This window comes from Culex pipiens, chromosome 3 (assembly GCF_016801865.2).
Source record: "Culex pipiens pallens isolate TS chromosome 3, TS_CPP_V2, whole genome shotgun sequence".
Lineage (NCBI taxonomy): Eukaryota > Metazoa > Arthropoda > Insecta > Diptera > Culicidae > Culex > Culex pipiens.
Window position 1 is genome coordinate 97378947 of NC_068939.1, and position 22377 is coordinate 97401323.

A 22377-nucleotide genomic window follows, 5' to 3' on the forward strand; every position below is an offset into this window, starting at 1 on the left:
AGATATGAAAATTGAACTGGTTTTGAAAAAGCTTTTCCCTCTTAGGAATAATAAATAAAAATAATATCAAACAACTTTAGATTTCATTTCTGGGGTGTAACTACTAAGAATGTTTTAAGGTAAATTTAGGGGTCTATTTTTTTGGCTTCTCACAATTAAAGTCATTAGAATTTTTCACATTTTAAGCTTTACACTTCCTGAATAAGAAGATAAGAGAAGCGTTGGTTTATTTGTACTTGAACATTGAACATTCAACGTTTCTAAAAATTAAGAATTTTTCAAATAATTTTCTATTAGTTTATATAATTTTGCTACGATATTTATAAGTTTAAAATTTCCCGGGAGTCTCGATCGAATTTCCCGGGAATCTAGAGGTCCAAAAATGGTCGATTTCCCGGGAATTCCCGCTCGTCACTCTCTAATCCCAGCAAAATCTAATGGCATCTCGGGCGTCGCGAGGTGCGACGCATATCTTTTTTGCAGGGGCCGATTTTTCGAAAAAAGGCAAATTTTATTCGTCTGTACCGAGTTTGGGGTGCTCCAAACTTCAGTGTTATATACACTCAAACCCCGATGGTTTGACACCAACTGTTGTCAAACGAACGGGGTCACTTTTTAGTTTGACACCCCTTTTACACGGAGTTCACACACACTACCAAACGTTTGTTTTGATAGTGTGCGTGAGCGTCGTGTAAAAAGTGACAGTTCGTCACTTTTTAGTTTGACTTTGACCAACCAACGGGGTACAAACTAAAAAAGTGTCAAACGAAAAAGTGACCAACCACCGGGGGTTGAGTGTATACCAAAAGATGCGCAAGGGTCTGGCCTACACGCCAGTAATGCTGAACATAAACGCTTTAGTGGAAGTGCCTCAACAATTTTGAATTTTTGAAAAAAAAAATATGTTTACGGGTTAGATTTCATCAGGGCCCCGGCGATGGCCTGATATAAGCTACCGAACAACATTGGCAATATGGCGTCGTTTGTTTACCAACATGAGATTGTTTGTGGACGAACCAAAAAAAAAAAAAACATTTTGTGTAAAATTTTCTATAATCGTTGCGTACTAATTTTAAAGTCATACATAATTAACAAAATTACGTTGAATTCTAGAACAGAATTTTTTTTTTCAATTTAAACCGATTTCATCGCAATTCTAAGCAAGATTACGCAACAAATCATCGTGCCTTTAGTTTATCTTTAGTTTTTAAACAAGTTTGCTTTAGATTGTTGTTTAAATTATGAAATTTAGCATAAATTAAGATAATTTGCAAAATTTCCAACTTCAGCCATGTGCAACAATTTTCATTTCACCCGTGCGGGAAACCGATAATGGGGTAATTCATGCGTTCCAGACTGTCAAAATTCCAAAACGTCACGCGAATCTTCGGTTCGCCGCTTTTGTTCCTGTATGACGTTTCGAGGCGAGGCCCTGGATTTCATTTAAAATTCAAATGCAAAGCGCCAGCTCCTGTTACGTCCAATCAAGCTCATATTTGGGATTTGGGCTCAGTATGCCCACCGGAACAAACCCCTGAATGCCCGCCAAAAAGTAATTTTTGTTACATCCTATTGTATAGTCTATGCAATTTTTCACAGATCTCTAGAATAAAATAAAACTATTTCGAAAAAGTTTAGTTTTAGAACAGTTCTCAACAATAAAAAAATCAAACCGAGGCATTCCGAAAATATAGAGCTGCTTTATTGAGTAACAATGATTCTAACAGACAAAACTTACGGATATATTACAAGTGAATTGAATTTTCTTGCTTTTGAAGAGCCTTTCTCTGCAACACTACTGCAAAAATGTTAAAGTCTCGCTAAATTGCTTCAAACACGATTCTATAGTTAAATCTCTCTCTTTGTTTATCTCACTGATTATAACAACCTAAGTGAATTTTGTTTTGCTTTGTTTTTTTTTCTTGTTTTGAAATATCAATTCTTCAAATAAGTGCTAGTTTTCGAAATAATTTACGTTCTTGATGAAAAATTTAGTAATGGATTTCATTTCTTTCTTCTCTCTGCAATTCTGCTCGCGCCCGTATCTATCACAAATCTTACTGGGAATCACCGTTTTCTACGTTCTTCTCTTCCTCTGCCGGCTCACCCTCCGCAGCATGTTCGCCCTCTTCGGCCTCCTCCTCCTCTTCAAAGTCCACCTCGTCTTCGGGAGCGTCCACGGCGACCTCCATTTCCGGAGACGACGAACCCAACAAGTTGCGCTTCTTCTGAATGAGTACTTCACGTATAATGTCTGAAAAGGGTTTAAATGATTAATTAGATGGAAGGTAGTCAATTTAAGGACGTTACCTTCGAGCAGCTCCTTGGAGTCGATCATCTGGCCAATTTCCTGGGCCACCTCCTTGGCCAGCCACGGCGCAATTTGGCGCTCAAACTCTTCGCGATCCTTTTCGTCCTTGATGTTCTCCACCGTGTCCAGAATGTCCGGCAGCAGGGTGTCGATTCTGCCCTGCAGCAGCTTGGATGCTGTGATGCGTTCCTGCATTTCTCGGTCCAGATCTTGAGCTATCTTGTCCTGCAGTATTCGGCGTTCTTTTTCGGCAGTTAGCTTGCGATCTTCTAGTTCGAGCCGCCGCAGCTCGGCCAGTTCGGCCTCCCGGATGGCCATAATCTGCTGCTGCTGGCGCTTCATCTCGGCAATTTCCTCCTCGTGAAGAACCTCGATGAGGGCTTGCTCGATCGTGCGACCGACCAGAACCTCCACGATGGGCTGGACCTCGGTGTCGAAGTCAAACAGCTCACCGTCGAGGATCTCGGTGGCCACGTCCTGGCCCTGCTTCTGGGGCACGTACGGTGGAGACGGTGGTCTGTGCAGGAACAGATCCGTCTGGCAGCACGCGTCCATTTCCGGCGGACGGACAAAGAGCTGTAAAACAAACGCAAACATTCTATGAAACAGCTCAACTCAACTCCAGCTATTCTCTCCTACCTCCTCGAGGTACTTTTCGGTTTGTACATTTTCGTGCTTCCGGCCACGGACCGCAGGCGGAGTGCCGATGATGCCACGCTGATTTCGGGCCGCCACGTGCTTCTTGCGCAGGATCTGACGCCGGCGTGCTTCCTGTTCCTTCTGCAAGCTGTCGCCATCGCCCTGTGAAGAGAGACAGGGCTCAATTGAATTCGGTTATCTATTTTCTGGCTGTACCTTAGATACTAAAAATAATGTATTTTGTGGCTGAACATGCAAGCATGCAACGAGCAGGATAAGGATTACAATGCAAAGATCATGCTCGCAAACAAAACATGAAGGAGGAGGCGCATGGTGATTTGTTTATTGAATTGCGTTCCAAGATGATTTGATGATTTGATACAAATTTACTAGAATTTATCGTACATGGTACTTGTATTTATTCTTTTTAATAATCTTGATCATGCATAAAATGATTCAGTTTGTGTTTTTCAAATATATCTCCAATTTAAACATTACAAATAGCACTCGTCTATCAATTTGGTAAAGAAATTCCAAATCAGATGATACACTTGAATACGAGCTACATACGTATGGTCGATTAGATTCCTGCGGGAAAAGATGTTGTGCTGATAACCTTAACGCCAAGTCATCCTGTGCAGAAGAGGACATCTTATAGTGTCTTACCTATTGCTGGTTTAGCAACTTTAAAAGTTTATCAAATCGATGCCTCTGTGCTCTCTTGTACTAAGCTTATTGCATGGTTTTCCTATCTAGTTAGCATAAGAGAGCATAGAGGCATCGAAATAGTAACCACCGTGCATGAATACGGCCAAGTAGGGGAAATCATCGTACGTTTGACAGCTTAAGCACTCGCTCGTAATTCCATACAATTTTCTGATTTTCACTACTCACAACTTATTTTGCAAAACTATTTATAGAAGCTTGCTTGCTCATTTCCTATTGAGCTATTAATCACTCGATTTCAGTTGAAAACGCTTTTAAAAAGCTGTAATTGAACGTCAAAGTCCTGATATGGCAACATTAGAGGCACGATTTAATTAGATGCTGTTCCCTTAGTAAGTCAGCGACAAAGTGAAAAAATCCCCGATTTTTAAAATACCATGCGTCTCCATAAATGTACCTTAAAGTTGCAACTATTGTGAAGGCGCAAGGTCCGTTTTAAATTCCGTGTGCGAATCTGTTTGAAACGGAGTACGTATAAGATTCTAATTAGACTCCGTTTAAGAATTCCAATTGAACTGACTGGGTAGGACCGGGTGCGGTGCCTCCGTACCGTAGAAAACCTAGTTGTTTGGGTATCAAAATATCAGAAATTTTATGCCCTTTCCGATGCCACATAGGTTGACGTGTGAATCTTGGACCGGTTCGGATGCCGACGGATTTTCCGACGACGTAATTCCGGGCTGGTACGAAATTCCAACGAAAAATCTTTTCTACCGTTACAAAGACCCCAAAACGGTGTTATACCCGCACCAAAATGTTTATTTAGCAATTCTATGGTAATATATTGACATTTAGTTGAATTAAAAGTTTTCAAAATTAAGTTTAGATAAGTTTTATATAGAATTTCCAGAGTTATGTAAACTTTTATACTAAGTAGTTAGTAAACTTTATATTCAATCCACATTATTTTTTTAATCAGTCAAGGATGCCTATTTGGAGTTAGGAGACTGGATTCATGGTGATTCGTCAACAAATAACTTTATTTATGTTAATTTTTCGAAAGGTTTACAAACTTTTTTTGCACCTTTTCTGATTTTTGTAATAGTATTTGTTATAGAACTTTTTATAGAAATCATCTCTTCATGAAATTTTTGTAGCAAAATGTTCGGCATGAGTTTCTGAACAAAACGTAGTACCGTCAGTGGGGGTGACATTGGGTCAAAGTGATTTTTTACGGATTTTACCATTTCTCATGTTCTTCTCAACGAAAATGAATTCTGTTGAAAGGGTTGTGTAGGGGACATCTTAAGATGACTTCGCTGAAAAAATCTTGTTCCTAGAACAAATCCTGTTATTTTGGCAGCTGTCTAAAGTTGGGGTACGTTTTTGGCCAAAAATGACCTCTCGAAAAATCATTTTTCTTATATTATTGTTAGAATTGCTCGAAAACTACCCAAATGTTTGAAAATCTCCCCTTCAAACATTGTAGCGTGTCAATACGATTCCCTCGAACAAGAAACACTGTTGGATGACTTGTTTTTAAAATGTCGTTGTATTTGAGCATCATTTTAGTTTCATTTGACCGAATGTCACCCCCTCTAAGGGGTGAGATTGGGTCAATTTTCAAACAATTGGCATTTAAGGTAGTGTTCATCAAAATCCACCATATTTTGGGAAAATGTTAGTAAACTATCTAAGAACAAATCTACGTTGAAAGATTTTCGATGTTATTTAAATTGTTTTTGTTATTCAGAAAATACGAGAGGTGTATCGTTTTTTGACCCATAGTCATCCCAACTGACGGTACTAGGTTTCTGTCAAACTTTAAATTGTTTACATGTTTCATCACAAAATGTGCAAAGTGCCAAAGTAATTCAAAACTTAATTGCATTTTTTTCCTTTAAAACCTTTGAATAATTGACCTTGAAACTTCGTACAATCAAGGCTGGACTGTTTTCTTGGAATTTTATACATTCATTGTTTTGATAAGTTAAAATGGGAAATATTCTACATGATTGTGAACTATTTTTAACAATGGATAATGAACCGCGTTTTCAGTTGCTATTGTTACAAATACCGTCAGTGGGGGTAGCTATGGCTCAAAATACGATACACCATACACAGCTAACAAACATCGAAAATCTTTTTACGTAAAATTGTTCTTAAATAGTTCACTAACATTTTTTCAAAATATGGTGGAATTTGTTAAACTCTACCTTAAATGCCAATCGTTTAAAAAATTACCCAATCTCACCCCTTAGAGGGAGTGACATTGGGTCAAATGAAACTAAAATTATGCTCAAATACAACGATATAGTAAAAACAAGTCATCCAACAATATAAAAAAAATATTTTTCGAAATGTCATTTTTGTCCAAAAACGTACCTCAACTGTAGACAGCTGTCAAAATGATCGTATTTGTTCTAGGAACGAGATTTTTCAGCGAAGTCATCTTAAGATGTCACCTACAAAACGCTTTTAACCGAATTTAGTTTCATTGAGAAAATCCTGAGAAATAGTAAAATCCGTAAAAAATCACCTTGACACACACACACCCCAGTGACGGTATTAAGAAGTTTAGAAGAGCGCTTTGCACTTTATATTTACAGTGACTGGACAGTTGGGGGTAAGCAAAACTATATCACACACAGAGAAGCAATATGTACAGAAAGGAGGACAGCCTAGCCAATTTGTTGAGAAAGCGACAGCTAATTCTTGTATCAGGTGGTTTTTGTCTAATTTTGATGCATTTTTTGTATTTTGAAAGACAGAGATCCGCAATAAATTTACAAAAGTTTTCTAATTGTACAAAGGAAATGATTTTTTTAGGAAGGCAAGATTGTGACTAGAAGGCAAATTATAATGGACCGAAAGTTGAAAGGGTAAACATTTAGCAACTTTAGGATTTAAATTGATTTTTTGAGACTGTCTGCGGTGACAGTATTGTATTGGCCAAACTCACCTTTCCTGATAGAAGACCAGCGTAAGCGAAATTAGGGTTCCACTGAGGTAGGTAGGTACAGAATTGTAACATTAAAGTAAATTCGTAGGAGTTTGAGAAAACAACCAAATACAAAACACAGAACGAGTGAAACAAGGTAAATAACACTATAGTTAATTTGAAAATATATAGTAGGTATGTAGCGTATGTCGACGGGGTCTAAGATAATTTCCGGCGAAACAGAATGGCCAGAGAACTGAACGGGGTGGCGCCAAGTGAAAAGGGGGAAAACCCCCTCACTAATGACCACTACATCGTACTTTCACTCTCGTTTTTTTCCTCTTCTCTTTCCTCAATTTCGATGGTAGTGGATAAAACTTACCGATTGGACGTTGCTGGAGGTGAAGTTGCTGCCCCGGACGACTCGCCGGTCGTGCATCACATTCTGGTAGGTGGTGGGGTTCTGGTGGTCTCTGGTTGGGAAAACCGGAAAAAAAGAAGCAAAAGAAGAGTTGGCGTTAGTTACTATGCTCTGCATGTCAAGTCACGACGAACTCCTGCGGCAGGGGTTATTGTTCTCTGTGGAACTTAATTGGAGATGTATGTATATACTATTCTTTGTAATATGTAACTAATTGGTCTTATGTGGATCATTACATTTTAACAAAATTAGAATTTAAGAGGCAGTATTTGTAGATTCTGCCCGGTTTGTTCTAGAGCTCGTATCGAGGTGCTCCGATTCGGATGAAACTTTCAGGGTTTGTTTGTCTATACATGAGATGAACTCATGTCAAATATGAGCCCTCTACGACAAAGGGAATTGGGTTAAAACGGACATTGAAGTTTGAGGTCCAAAACACATGATAAATCTTAAAATTGCTCGCATTTCCGTAAAACTTCATCAATTCCAACTCTCTTAGATGCATTCGAATGGTCTTTTGAAGCACTTCAAAATGTGCCATAGACATCCAGGATTGGTTTGACTTTTTCTCATAGCTTTTGCAAATTACTGTTAAAAATGGATTTTTTTAAAACCTTAATAACTTTTGCCAACAGCCTCCAACACCCATACTCCCATAGGTCAAAAGTTAGGGAATTTTATGGACTATAAGCCTACGGTATTAACTTTTTGGCCAATCGCAATTTTTCTCATAGTTTTACGATTTTTCTAGAACAAACATTTTACAACGTTAGTTTTTGCCCTGTAGGCCAAGAAGACGGCACTTTTTGGTCTCAATTTTGTCATATTCGGAATCCTCGGACAATTTCACGTAAGTTAGAAGTATCGGAGTTGTAATATTGATTTAAAAAATAATTAAATAAAACATTTTTGAAAAAAGAAAAAGCTCTTATTTACCCTATGATCAATACGTCAAATGCTGTATCAAGTAGGCGAAAACTTGTGTTACCCTTAATCCGACAAAATTCTAAATAATATTTTTATTAATTCTAAATGCCATTTTTTCCAATCAAATTCAAAATTCCAACACCTCAATCTATTGTAAAATTTTCTGAGGATTCCGAATATGACAAAATTGAGACCAAAAAGTGCCGTCTTCTTGGCCTACAGGGCAAAAACTAACGTTGTAAAATGTTTGTTCTAGAAAAATCGTAAAACTATGAGAAAAACTGCGATTGGCCAAAAAGTTAATACCGTAGGCTTATAGTCCATGAAATTCCCTAACTTTTGACCTATGGAAGTATGGGTGTTGGAGGCTGTTGGCAAAAGTTATTAAGGTTTTAAAAAAATCCATTTTTAACACTAATTTGCAAAAGCTATGAGAAAAAGTCAAACCAATCCTGAATGTCTATAGCACATTTTGAAGGGCTTCAAAAGACCATTCGAATGCATCTAAGAGAGTTGGAATTGATGAAGTTTTACGGAAATGCGAGCAATTTTAAGATTTTTCATGTGTTTTGGACCTCAAACTTCAATGCCCGTTTTACTCCACTTCCCTTTGTCGTAGAGGGCTCATATTTGGCATGAGTTCATCTCATGTATAGACAAACAAACCCTGAAAGTTTCATCCAAATCGGAGCACCTCGATACGACCTGTTTCACATCGGTGAAAAACTCGCTCTTAATCATTAAAAAATGTCTTATCATATTCAAATTGCAGTTGTGTGACAGCATAATTTGGTTTATAAGACAGTCTTGCAATTTAGAAGTAATAGCGAGTTTACATTACACGCAGGAAAATATGCAAAGCATAACCGCGGTGGGGGTGTTCTCCATAATGGCTGCAGAATGAGAAAAATCGACCACTAACTAACAAAGCTTCTTCGGTAAGCTGAAGCTCAACAGGAAACTCTCGATCTAATATTATTTTACGTTTATTTTTACAATTGATTGCTTACTCATATATACCCCAGTCAAAGTTTTGGCATTTTCATACTACGTTTACATAGTACATATTATGTCTATTAATTAAATATGTATTACCTTTAAACCTTTAAAAAAACTATGAACATATTTTTGGTTTACGTTGGAATTCGATTGTTTACTTAAAATGCATATTTTTTCGAAAATATTGTTCCATAGCTTTTTTACCAGCTAAATCGGCGATCCTCTTTACTTTTAAGTAATTCTCCCGAAATCCGGAAATGGGTTTTCTTATATTTAACCATTTTGCTAAAACTTTGTTTAATGCTTCCATATGGCCAAAAAAACATCTTTCGTCACTGGTTCGTCCATACTCTTCATACAATTTTGGCAGCTGTCCAAACACAAATGGTATGTAAATATTTGAATATCTGTACCTCGGAAAGGGATTTTCTGATCTATTTGGTATCTTCTGCAAAGTTGAGGAATGATGAGGACCATTTAGAAGATATATACAAAAACAAAAAAATCACTAAATTTACTGAAAACATGAAAGTTTCACAAAGATATTACATGTCTAAACTGAGTAAGAGATGATTGAGGTTCACAATTTTGCCATGCGCAAAGCGAACTCCCAAGTAACATTTTAGGCTTTAACAAAGCTGTCACAACCGCTATAAAACCTATCAGCCAAAACCAACATTAAAACCACTAAGTCGTAACAGCCTCCCCAGAACCCCGATAAACAGCTGTTAAAACCCAGAAGGACCTCCGCATAAGGTTGTCACTATTTATAAAACCTACATAGGAGTTTATTGCTTTTCAACTGAATCCTAAAAACATCCTCACAAAGCCTTGATAAAACCTTTGTTAAAATCTAGTCAGGAGTTAAGGAAAAATGACATTTCGTCAGCTGTGTGCTATCTTGTGACATAGACCATTTTGGTCGAAAATGAGTTAATGATGACGTTTTGTTATACTTAACAAACACTACAAGATGCTTTAACCCGATTTTGGGAACTCGCTTCCGTTTCCCGGATATCGCAATGCACACTTGTGACATAGATCAATTTATCATCAAAATGATTGTGCACACTTGTGACACGTCATACATGTTGTTGGAAAATGTTGAAAATTTCTCTTGTTTTTCACAAATTTGTGTAAACACATACTTTCTAAAGGCAATGCATCCTTTTGTTTATAAAAATATACTGATGAAGTCGATTAAACCATTGATTTAAGCTTATTTTAGTTTGTATGGGAATTTTGTGCACACTTGTGACACGTAGTACAATTTTACTTTCGAAACACTCTTGTGACACGTGCTTTTCAGATTTTTGTTTACATAATTTATTGTAACCAAATTAGTTGAAACTTGGAGCGATTGTTTAGTGATAGTATACGAACCGATTGCTTCAAAAAGTTTGACTCTATCATTTATAGTTTTGAAAATATTCATCGTCATACTTTAAAAATCGATTTTCTCGAATAGTACTAAATGGTCGTTGTCACAAGATAGCACACAACAGACAATTTCATACGTCTTCAAACGTCTTATGCCAAATAGATTTTATTTGGCAAAAAATAAGTCTTTGTCTTATCAAATGATAAAATGGAGATTGTTTGCAAAAATGGCGATGATAAATAATAGATATTGGAAATAATCAAAATAATTTGAAAGCTTATTTCTTGTAATTGGTGGCTCAAATTCAGCAGCGGTCGAAATTTTATTGATAAATGTAGGGGAGATAGAGCCAAAAAAAAAATCATCTCGCTTCATAAAAAAATCATTATTTGTAATCATAGTTTTTAATGTTAAAAATATTTTTTAGCAATTCTTTGAAAAAAATGTTCAAATTATTTATAAACATCAATCGCTATACTAATTATATCAGAAATTCAGCATAAATGAGTGTTTTCGTCAAATTGAAATCAAATTTGTCAGTTCTCTTTTTTTCAACCAAGATGGCGGTCAATCACATTTAATCAGAACACGCGTTTAGCGCCATATTTATGCACTGCTAATTGACCGCGTTAAAAGCTTTTTCTGGAGCTTGTGGTTTTTAATTAAGCTTTTTGCATGCCCAATGGCACTTGACAGCTAAAACACTCTTGGTTTTAAAGAAGCATGCGATAAAACCGTTTGGCATGACATTGCCATTGGGTTTTCAAGACTCTCTTAAAACTTTCATAAAACCTTATTGGATGCCATTTAGCTTTTATTTTCACAAGGTTTTATTTTCGAGGCATAAAACCCTGTTAGAACCCATTAATTAGCTCTTGCTTATTGGTTGCGGTGATTGCCCAAATATTAAGCAATCAAGATGCCACCATAAAACCTTAATAAACGTTTTTCTCTAAACAAGGAGTTGATTTACGGGTGCCCACGATATCTCGAGATGGGATGGACCAAATTGGCTGAAATTTAGGGTGAAGACTCCCAAGACATATACCGTGTGCATGACAAAGCCCGATTTAGAAATTTTGCTTTTTTAAAAAATACAAAAATCAAAAACTGACGTTTTTTTATATGAAAAACATAAAAATATTTTTATCTTTTTATAAAATCAAGTTTTCGAAAATCGACCTTCGCCATGCACACAGGACCGCTGAGCTGATTTGGTCAAAGCAGTGTTGAGATATCGTGGCACCTGTTTTTTGAAACTGCTAACTTAAAACCGCTATTCAGCAATGGTACATCAAAATGTCTTCATATTGATGAAAATGTACATTTAAATGACATGCAAAACGATTATTAAAAAGTTTAAATGTGTGCTCACACCTACCTCGGATATATTTAACGACCCCTAAATAGTAGTTTATGCAACAAGTTGAAAAAAGAAGATTTTTGCAATTCCGTCGTGAAACTACTTACTTTTCCTGTCGTTCTTGAACGACGAAACAGCCTACTTTTCTGTACCAAAAATAACAGAATCGAATAGTAACCCATTTCAAAACAAATGCTGAAAAGTTCTACTTTTCAGCACTGAAATGGATGCTGAAAAGTTGAACTTTTCAGCACTTGTTAGGAAAAGTTATACTTTTAAACATTTTTTTTTGATTTGAACGAATCATTGACTCAATGCATGGACATTTGTCCTATATTTCTGTCCAAAGGGTGTTTTTCGGAATTGCAAAAAAACGTTGTATGGAACTCTTTGCAAAACTTGATTTTTCATCACTCGTCGTATTTATCTAACTCGGTAAACCTCGTTAGATAAATGTACGACTCGTGCTGAAAAAATCCTCTTTTTGCAACTTGTTGCATAAACTACTATTATACAACGAGATTTATCAAGTAGGTTCAAAACGATGAGTGCTGAAAGCACCTAAAATATGTGTTTAGTTGTTTAAAAGTGTAACGCCAAATTTGGACAAACAATCACTGGTTTAAAAAAATCTACTTTTAAATACTAATTGTTCTATAATTTTTTTTAATAAATTTTGCATTGTTTTAATTAGTTAAAACAATCAATACCAGGATCGGGAATAGGATGAAACTAAATATTCTTAGACATTATTACATGAAAATTTATATTTAACTTTGCTGATATGTGCCGGTCAGCTAAATATTGATTAACTCGCCGTACTGCTGTGCTTTTGTTATCCGGAAGGTCACACTTTATTAGTCAGCAGAACCCGGTATTTTGGGTAGACCTTTTCAAGCTTGGGGGAAGGGGAATGTTCTATTTTTTCTCCGCTCAACCACCCACCTTCCACCACCATGTGGGACTATTATTGTGTGCCACATAACATTTGACTAGTGGGGAAAATGCGGCGGAAATTGGGGCCAAACAGGGAAAACAGGTCACTTTTGTAAATCGTGGAACACAATCGTGGGGGTGATAACGTGGTTTCTCGTGAATTCTGCACCTGAATGATTTATGTGAAAGAAAAACAACCAATGAAAGAAACATGAAGTGGCTGATTGAACATTGATTCGGAAGCGATTTACGAGTAGTTCAAAGCTATTTCATTACAAGGCCAATCCTCGAGGGGCACCCCGGGAGCGGTTTATTTGAAGTTCAGATAAATCTTTCAAGGACTTGGAATCGCTTTTTTCCCACCGACAAAGGTCACGCCACACTAAGGCTTGGAGTTGTAAAATTAAATCACCTGGAAAATGCACTGCCATAAAGCGACACGAGACTTTATTTTGCCGCTGGGAATTTGCATAATTTTTAACGCAAATAGCGCCAGAAACAGCCTTGCACTCTTCCGGGGGTTGAGACGTTTTGCATGCAACTATGTTCTAGGTGAGGTTTACTTGTGTGCGTTCTTTTTTCAATTTGATGTTTTTGTAGTAATAAATTTGCGGTAATCACATATTTGTTGAGAAAGTTACTAATTTTGATTTATTCGACACTAGATAAAAAGATTTCTTAAAGCCCTCATACTTAAGATAAGAACGAGGGCAAAATTTAATTAAGTTCATGCAGATTTTGTAGATAATATTTTTTGAGCTGAACAAAAAAGTGAAATACGGCGTCTTGAGGAGTCAAAACATGTAATTCTCAGTGGAATCGGATCAAACTAGTAAGAACCTGTTGAATTTGATGTTAGGAAAAATAATACTTCTGTCAAGATTGGCATAATTATTCATAAAGTAAAGGAAAATCATCATCAAAATTATCTATGATGCGTAAATTACTGTTCTCAAAAAAGTTGGAATTGCAATAGGGTACAATAGGGTTCGTTATCAACTGTAAATATTTGTGGACATGTAAATTTATAGGAAATTTTATGCATTTTTCGAATTTGCAATAACCTGCAAGGGGTTTTAGAGTGCAATAATGTTCTACAAAGTTGTAGAGCAGACAATTATAAAAATGTTGATGTATAAACATCCTGTTTCATTTCCGGGGTGAACGAAAATCTTTCATCGAGATTTTAATATAAAAAATATTACGGTTTTTGAGAAAGAGGGTGCGCAATTCTAACAAAAAGATTACCAAATATTTAATAATGGGTCATTCTCCGCCAACTCACACAGCAGTTTCCCCGACCCCTCTTCGATTTTCGTGAAACTTTGCTCTAAGTGGTAATTTTGGTCGCTAATCACGAATCCGAGGTCCGTTTTTCGATACCGTCAGGTGGAGCGGTACGACCCATTTCATTTTTTCTGGATGTTTATTAAGACACGCTTTTCAGTGATTTGTAGCTCGGAATCGTGAAGAGATAGAAATTTGGTGTCAAAGGAACTATTGTGTAAAATTGCACGCCCGATTTGATGGCGTACTCAAAATTCCAAAAAAAAACCGTATATTCATCAAAAATTATATTTTTTTCTAAAAAAAAATTCTGAAAAGCACACAATTGGGTATGGTCAAAAATGGTCAAAATCATCAACTTTTTTGTAAAATTCGGATGACTCGTGAAGAAAACATACAAATCCCTTATGTTAATGTGTAATTTTTGTGTTTTTGTCTGCTCTGCAACTTTGTAGAACATTATTCCACTCTGCAAAGTTAGAAAAAAAACACGTAATTTTAAAATGGAAAAAATTGTCTAAATGAACAAATTACCCTTATGGGTAAAGTATATTAAATTTCCCATGAAATGGCATGTCTCACGATTTTTGACTGTTAAGTACAGTCCAGACTCGATTATCCGAAGGCCTCGGAAAAAAATTACTTCGGATAATCAAAACTCCGGATAATTGAATCAAGAAATTTTTTTTTTCGCTGTCTTATTTTTGATTGTCGAGCATAAGTATGATCCCTAAACCACAGAGAACAGATGTACATCTTGGCTCGAACTTGTGTGTAAACACTGCAGCACTAACAAAATGTCAGTGTTATGTTGTTGCTACAATCTTGCATCAAAGAAATTAAGGTGTAAAGGATACGCCGCCAAGCACCACCGTCGCAGCTGAGATTACTTGACTTAACAATGTAGAATTGCTCAATAATATCCTCAACAAAAACATATTTTCCTCGTTTATTAACTAAATTCACTTGAATACAATTTCAATTGACTGCAAATAATGCAAAAAATGCATTAACATTAACAAAAACATAGCAAAAACTTGTTTAAAAATTATTTTTTTCAACGATAGCTTAAAATAGTACTTTTCCACATGTTAACTCTGATTTCGTTTTGTTTACCTTCACAGCTGATTTTGTTATTTTCTTTCGCGCGTAAAATCGTACCCCTACGATGAAGGACAGACAGACATTGATCTGATGTCGTTCGTTCGGAATGTTTTGTGCAGTGAATGGATGGTCCAACGTTCTGCTACTGTAGGTGATCATGATTTTTGAAGTGGCGCTATCTAGGTGGATGATGCACACCCTAGCTCTTTTCAACGTATCTTGGTTTGAATTTTTATACACGTTTTTCGATGCTTTTTGTTCAGTGATGTACATCTGTTCTCTGTGCCTAAACTACGCTAAAGTGATTTACATTTTTTAATCCAAGATGGCGGCCAATATGGCGGTGACGAAATATTGAAAAAATGCATTTTATTATTTATTAAGCAATCAACTATTTAAATTTGACTAAAATGGGGTCGCAGAACTCGAAAAAAAAAACGAAAACAATTTTTTGTTCGTGATTGGATTATCCGAAGTCCCATGGGACCATCCATAAACCACGTGGATACTTTTTTGGGAATCTGTTACCCCCCCCCCCCCTCGTGTACAATTGTCCATACAAAAAAAAACTTTTTTGTATGGATCGTGGACAATCGCCATACCCCCCCGCCCTAAAGTGTCCACGTGGTTTATGGATGGTCCCCATACAAACCTTCGGATAATCGAAACTTCGGACCCTTAATTTCAGGTCCACAGACCACAATATCAATCATTTCCATGGACAGTCTCGATTCCCACGAAAAAAAAATCAACCAGAAGCAACCTGCCGGCCAAAGCTGATTGATGAAAAGTCCCCGTCAGCATGGAACGGCTCAACGGTCCGTCCGGCCGATCGTCCTTGACGTCACAAGGAAAGAAAACGGAAACAAATACAAACACAATCACACGCACACACCATTCCCCGGCAATTACCTGGCATTTCGATTGATGCAGCTGTGCCTCGGAACGTTGACGGTGGCGCTGATAAAAGCGGTCGCCCCCTTGGTGTTGTGCTGCGGCTGCGATTCCAAGTTCTGATTCTGGGCGATGATGATTTTATGTTTGTACAAATCGCCCTCGACATTGTGGTTCGGATGATTGATATCGTTGTTGTTGTTAAGGTTGTTTGTGGTCAGTAGCTTGGGCCGGCTCTCGTAGGCGTAAATCCGTCTCAAGGTGGACGCCGATGGGACCAGCGTGGGGAGTTCCTTGGTCGGCTGGAGGAACACCCCCTTCGGGACGGTTGTGATGAAGAGCGGTTTCCGCTTGGCGTCAACCTCCTGGGAACTTCCCTGATGGTTCGCGTATGTACATATGAAGTATTTATCAATTAAAGGTTGTAGTCCAAAGAACGATTCAATTCCTCAGTGACTGTGGTGCCTTGGTGCGGGGTCTTTTGGTATTGGGCTAGTTGCAGCGGGAAGCAGGTCCACAAACGAAGGTAAGGAGTGCAATTATAAAACAATTGCAATTAACTACACGCGTCGCTGTAAAACAAGTTGAATCGAAACGCCCATTTACAAATAGGCAAAGAAACTTTATACACTTTGAAACAAGTATACGGTAAGAATCTGCCATATAAATGAAATGGAACTGAATCATTGATAGTAAATTGTAGTCGTCGTGTAATAATTCAATGTTTTTTTCAAATTATGTATATGGGTAAATGTTAAAATTGCACGACGATGACAAGGAATGATTTGTTTTGGTTATTCCATTAGGGTGACAAATTTTTTTTTTGAAAATCTAAAGAGATAGCCTAGTGGCTTGGTTTTTAGGCAAAAATCGGATCTGACTATATATTTTTGAAAAATTCAAAGTGCACGTGTTTCTAAAGACCCCAACTAATTGAGCATCTCAGTCTTTTTGCTAGTCGTCGTTTCAAGTAGGAAAAAACGAGATTTATGGATGTTCCCCTTCTTATAAAAACATGAGGCACTGTTGCAAGATCGTCAAACCTTCAGTATCTTTGGGCAGCTTTTTCGATTACCGAACCAACGATCGGTTTGGACGATGGATTTGCACTTAATTTTATTTTTAGTTCATTTTTAGAGCAGGATTATAGCCTTACCTCAGTGAGGAAGGCAAAAGGGTTACCAGATATTCGAACTTTTAGATTTTTTATTTAAGTTGATTTCTGCTCGCATATCCATCATCCGGACTTATACGATAACACATGTTCGTACATAGTATTCGAACTACTTGTCTAGATCTAGATCAACAAAACTGTAATTATATTTTATGATTGAATTGACTATCCAATCATTTTTTGACTGGTTATTCAACTTCAGCAATTCGAAATATTGTAAGTTTAAGGAACTATACTAAAATAAAGCGAAGAATTGCTCATTTTCGAGCAAAAATTAGGGGGTCCAATATAGGACAACGAAAATCCTAACTTTTCCAAAAGTGGACCCCTGTGTATTATACCTTCAAAAATGAAGAAAACTGTGTATTTAAGCAAAAGTTTCTCTTAAACATACAATAAATGCTTGTTATTATCAACCTAAACGCATATTTTTTTCAATTATGAGTATAAATATAGCTGTTTTCATGTTAAAAGTACAAAAAATTCTGAAACCGTAAAAAATTATAAATAATTAAAACTAAAGTCAAATGTACTCAACTGAAACATCATAATTGCTGTTTGAAATGATATTTTTTGCAATTTCGTCGTGAAACTACTTACTTTTCCTGTCATTCTTGAACGACGAAATAGCCTACTTTTCTGTACCAAAAATAACAGAATCGAATAGCAACACTTTTCAAAATAAATGCTCAAAAGGGTGCTGAAAAGTTGAACTTTTCAGCACTTTTTAGGGAAAGTTATACTTTTCAACATTTTTTTGATTTAAACGATTTATTGACAAAATACATGAAAATTTGACATAAAATTTCACTCAGTGTGTGTTTTTTGGAATTGCAAAAAATGCTGTATGGAACTCGTTGCAAAACTTGATTTTTTCAGCACTCTTCGTATTTATCCAACTCGGTGAACCTCGTTGGATAAATGTACGACTCGTGCTGAAAAAATCCTCTTTTTGCAACTTGTTGCATAAACTACTATTAAAATAATAAATCAAGAACAAAACTTTTTTTAAATAAACATGCGTGGTTTTATCAGCAACTGTAAACAAATTTATTGAATTTAAATTTAAATTATTTTGCCTTCCTCACTGAGGTAAGGCTATAATCCTGCTCTGAAAATGAACTCTTTATTAAAAAGCTCGAAGACCCACCTTCATGTATACATATCGACTCAGAATCGAAAACTGAACAAATGTCTGTGTGTGTGTATGTGTGTGTGTATGTGTGTGTGTGTGTGTGTGTGTATGTGTGTGTGTATATGTGTGTGTATGTATGTATGTGACCAAAATTCTCACTGAGTTTTCTCAGCACTGGCTGAACCGATTTTGACCAAACCAGTTGCAATCGACTTGGTATAGAGTCCCATACATCGCTATTGAATTGATTGAAGTTTCGATAACTAGTATAAAAATTATGTATAAAAATGTGTTTTCACATATATCCGGATCTCATTTATATGCATGTAAACGATGTCCGGATCCATCATCCAACCCATCGTTGGTTAGGTAATTGAGAGATTTTTCCAATGAATCCTCAACATTGAAGATCTGGCAACCCTGTCTCGAGTTATGACCACTTAAGTGATATTTATGTACTTTTTTGAAGCCGGATCTCAATTAAATGTATGTAAACGATGTCTGTATCCATCATCCGACCCATCGTTGGTTAGGTAATCGAGAGACTTTTTCAACGAGTCCAAAACATTGAAGATCTGGCAACCCTGTCTCGAGTTATGACCACTTAAGTTATATTTATGTACTTTTTTGAAGCCGGATCTCAATTAAATGTACGTAAACGATGTCCGGATCCGAAATCGAGAGACCTTTCCAATGAGTCCACAACATTGAAGATCTGGCAACCCTATCTCGAGTTATGACCACTTAAGTGATATTTATGTACTTTTTTGAAGCCGGATCTCAATTAAATGTATGCAAATGATGTCCGGACCCATCACTCGACCCATCGTTGGTTAGGTAATCGAGAGACCTTTCCAACGAGTTCAAAACATTGAAGATCTGGCAACCCTGTCTCGAGTTATGACCACTTAAGTTATATCTGTGTACTTATTTTTCGGGATCTAAAAAAATAGCTGAAACATGTGTCCAAACCACTCATATTACCCATTGTTGGTAAAAAGTGAGGAAGGCATCAACCACATAGGTGGATAAAGTTAGTTTTTTATGTTTACAGTGGTTTTTGAAACGTTTTCTCTAATCTTTTTCAGAAATAAATGTGTTTGAATGTCTGTTAGGTTTTATTGTTGTTTAAAGCCAAATTTGTTAACAAAACATATTTGTTAATGATGAAAAATGAGCAAAATCCATCTTTTATTCATTATATCTATCGTTAGACCTACACCATGCATCAAAACATCAAATATCGGTTAAATTTGGTATAAAAATAACAGTTTGCTTATAGTGGACCCGGGTCCACAATCGGATTATGGACCCGGGTCCACTATAGGAAAAAGGGGGTCCATAACAGGCAAAAAAAACTTTCTTTCCAAATGCCAATTTTTCTGCTCAAAAACAAATAAACTGATGAAACAAATAGTCAAAATAGTTCAAAAGACTTCAGTTTTCATTGTTTTGTACAAAGGGTTATGAAAAAGTGCTTAAAATATTGAAAATTTGTGATAAATGTGCTTCGGCTCTACTAGGGGTTCCACTTATGGTTAAAATACCCTACAATAAATTTAATTAATTTATTTTTCACGTTTTAACTTTTCTTCGAGAAAGGTCTCCTACAGATAAATTTTTAGAGTAGGAGAAATATGCCCATTTTAATCACTCTAAGCCGTACGACCTATTCTCATCACGTTTGCCGTTTTCCGCTTTTAAATCAACATTTTCAGATGTATCATCAATGGAGAGTTGCGTGCTCACTTTTATTTGATCTATTTATTACTTTGGAACAGTCAAAAACACTTTATGAAGCTGTAGTTCATGATCAAAGCGCTGATAGGCCGATAATAGAATTAGGCTGGAAAAGGGTATAGTTTCCCTACGTTATAGTGTTTTTCCATACTCCGATAAAAAATATCCTGTATCTTTTCGGGATCAATTCCTAGCGCTTAGCGATGTTCTACAAACTTGTTTCTCGAATCAAAGCCTATCAGAAAACTAACAATAGCAACACATGATAAGGTTTTGGGAAACTTCCTCAATGAAGAGGTAAACAGTGAAAACAACATTTACGGATATTTACGTTTCAATAAGACAAGTGCTGATAAAATCAAGTTGTTTTGTTTCATAACTTTAAAATTAAAAGTGTATTGCAGGTATGCAAGATAAATCAAAATTCAAAAATTGTTCCTATTGATATTTACAATCCAGCCTCCATGATAAATATCAATTCATTGAAAGTATTTTTCAATTGTACAAATTATAAATGAGCGAAATACAAATGTGTAATATCGTTACTTTGATTACATGGTAGAAACGTATTGATCCAACCTAATTTACCAAGTGACAACTTTCCTTGAACCAAATAGATAGTGAAAACAGATGGAAAAAGCCCATATTGAAATGAAAAGTGACCGATGGTGGACAAACAACAGTATGAATGATGTACACAGCACACAGTACCTCACTCCAAGTAATTGTCCGATGACACGTATAGATTATCCGGCCGGCGTTATGACGCACACCGCACGTGAAAGGAAAAACACCCTTAACCCTATTTGACATGCATAGTGACAGTGGAGTGGAGTCCTTGCCCAGCTGGGATGCTATACCTAGCCCAATACCAAGAGTTTCGAGACCATGTGTGGGAGGATTTGTTGGGACGACCTACATTCTTCGATGATCGCTTGGAGGAGTCGTTCTGCAGGCGCCTCAATTTGGCGTCCAACTCCTTGGTGAACTCATTGTGTCTGCGGTCCGTCTTCTTGGCCGAAACTACGGCGTTTGAGGTGACGTTAGTGTTATTGGTGGTGGTGGTGGTGGTGATGTTACCAATGTTGTTATTGCTGTCACTCTTGTTGCGAATGATCTGTGCCTCTAGGTCGTGGATCAGCTTGTAGTCCGGGTGCAGATGTATAATGTGCTGACCCTCGATCACTTCCCGGTTGTGGCGCAGAGGTCGGACGATCGCATTGGGCTTTCCGATACCGCGAAAGTGGTCGACCGGCACTACGGCGAACGCGGGACTCTCTTCTAGTAGTTCCTCCTGTTGACGCGCCGCCGTTGAAAACGTTGGCATTTTCGTCCGCTGCTTGACTCCTACGAAGGCGACTGCGAGCAGGTCTTGAACTTAGTTCGATGTTGGCCGCGGATTCACGGTCGTTTCACTCAAATCAACTGAATTATTCATTTTTCAACACAAACCGTCCGTATGGTGGCATTTTACTGCTACAATTATTCGATATCAATCACCATTTTCCCGTTCTCCCAGGGTGGCCAATGGCGGTTGAAGGCATCGGAAAAGGCTTCCCGATCGAACGTTCTTGAACGTGGCTTTTTACCAAAGTGTCCGTTATTTTGCCCTCCTCCTTGGAAGGTGGCAATTTTGCGCGACGTCCACGTTGCGTCGTCGCCGTTGAAAACGGAAAATGGCGTTCTACCACCGGAAGAAAAGTCACGGACGAGGAAACCTGGGCTGGTACAAACAGAAAACGCTTCTCTGACCCAAATAGAGGTGAAGTCCACTAATGAATTATGCAGAGAAACGGAGGAAAAGTCGATATCGTAAGAGAACTGTGCACGACGGAATTTTAACACAAAATCACAGCAACTTCCACGGATTTCAAACACATTTCCGGCTCTTCAACCACCATGATCACCACACGAAGAACATCTTCAACCATTATCTGGCAAAGTGTCCAACATAGCAACTGATTCACATAGTCACACCAACTAAAGGGAAAACTTCCACCAGAGTGTGGACAACACTAAGGAAACTGGACTAAACTCGACGGCAGCCGACTTGCGAATGACCATCGCGGACAACCTTTCGCTATGTGGTCAGTCCTTAGTAATGACCAGCACCACCTCGTTGTTGCCGAGAGAGAGAGAGAGAGAGGGAGCTTTTCCAACACAAAAACGAAATGAAAGCTTTCGAGAAGACCAGGTGGGACAGGTGGGCAGGTGACCTGCCGCGGTTTGGCGACACCACACACACGGGGAGCTATGTTGTACAATACCTCAACCGGTCTATGATGGGCACTTCGTTTTTCGTTTGGGGGCTTCCAGATGTGGCGTGTGAGTAAAAGTATATAAGACTCCTTCCGTTTGACCGGTTGGTGGTGGCTTCTTGGGTGAGAGAACGGCTGAAGTCCTGCGGCGAACTTGTATACTTGTAGAAGCCTTCATTTTTTGGTGATGTTTACAGAATA

The 22377-nt window shown here is 37.4% G+C and overlaps 1 protein-coding gene across 4 annotated transcripts; it reads right to left on the reverse strand.

Moving 5' to 3' along the window:
* Positions 1-1680: 1680 nt before the first annotated feature.
* Positions 1681-21977, reverse strand: LOC120429825 (radial spoke head protein 3 homolog A). Of its 4 annotated transcripts, none has more exons than XM_039594885.2 (8): positions 21671-21977; positions 20838-21394; positions 15888-16246; positions 6940-7030; positions 3521-3583; positions 2951-3112; positions 2311-2887; positions 1681-2254 (listed from the first exon to the last, which is right to left on the reverse strand). In XM_039594885.2, the coding sequence occupies exons 2-8, from the start codon at positions 21243-21245 to the stop codon at positions 2058-2060; spliced, it is 1857 nt and encodes a 618-aa protein (XP_039450819.1). In that variant the 5' UTR covers positions 21246-21394; positions 21671-21977; the 3' UTR covers positions 1681-2057. The 4 variants fall into 4 exon arrangements, with proteins under 4 accessions (XP_039450819.1, XP_052566205.1, XP_039450820.1 ...); XM_052710245.1 differs by having other exon boundaries at positions 21896-21939; XM_039594886.2 differs by lacking the exon at positions 3521-3583 and adding an exon at positions 6579-6620 and having other exon boundaries at positions 20838-21977.
* Positions 21978-22377: the final 400 nt, after the last annotated feature.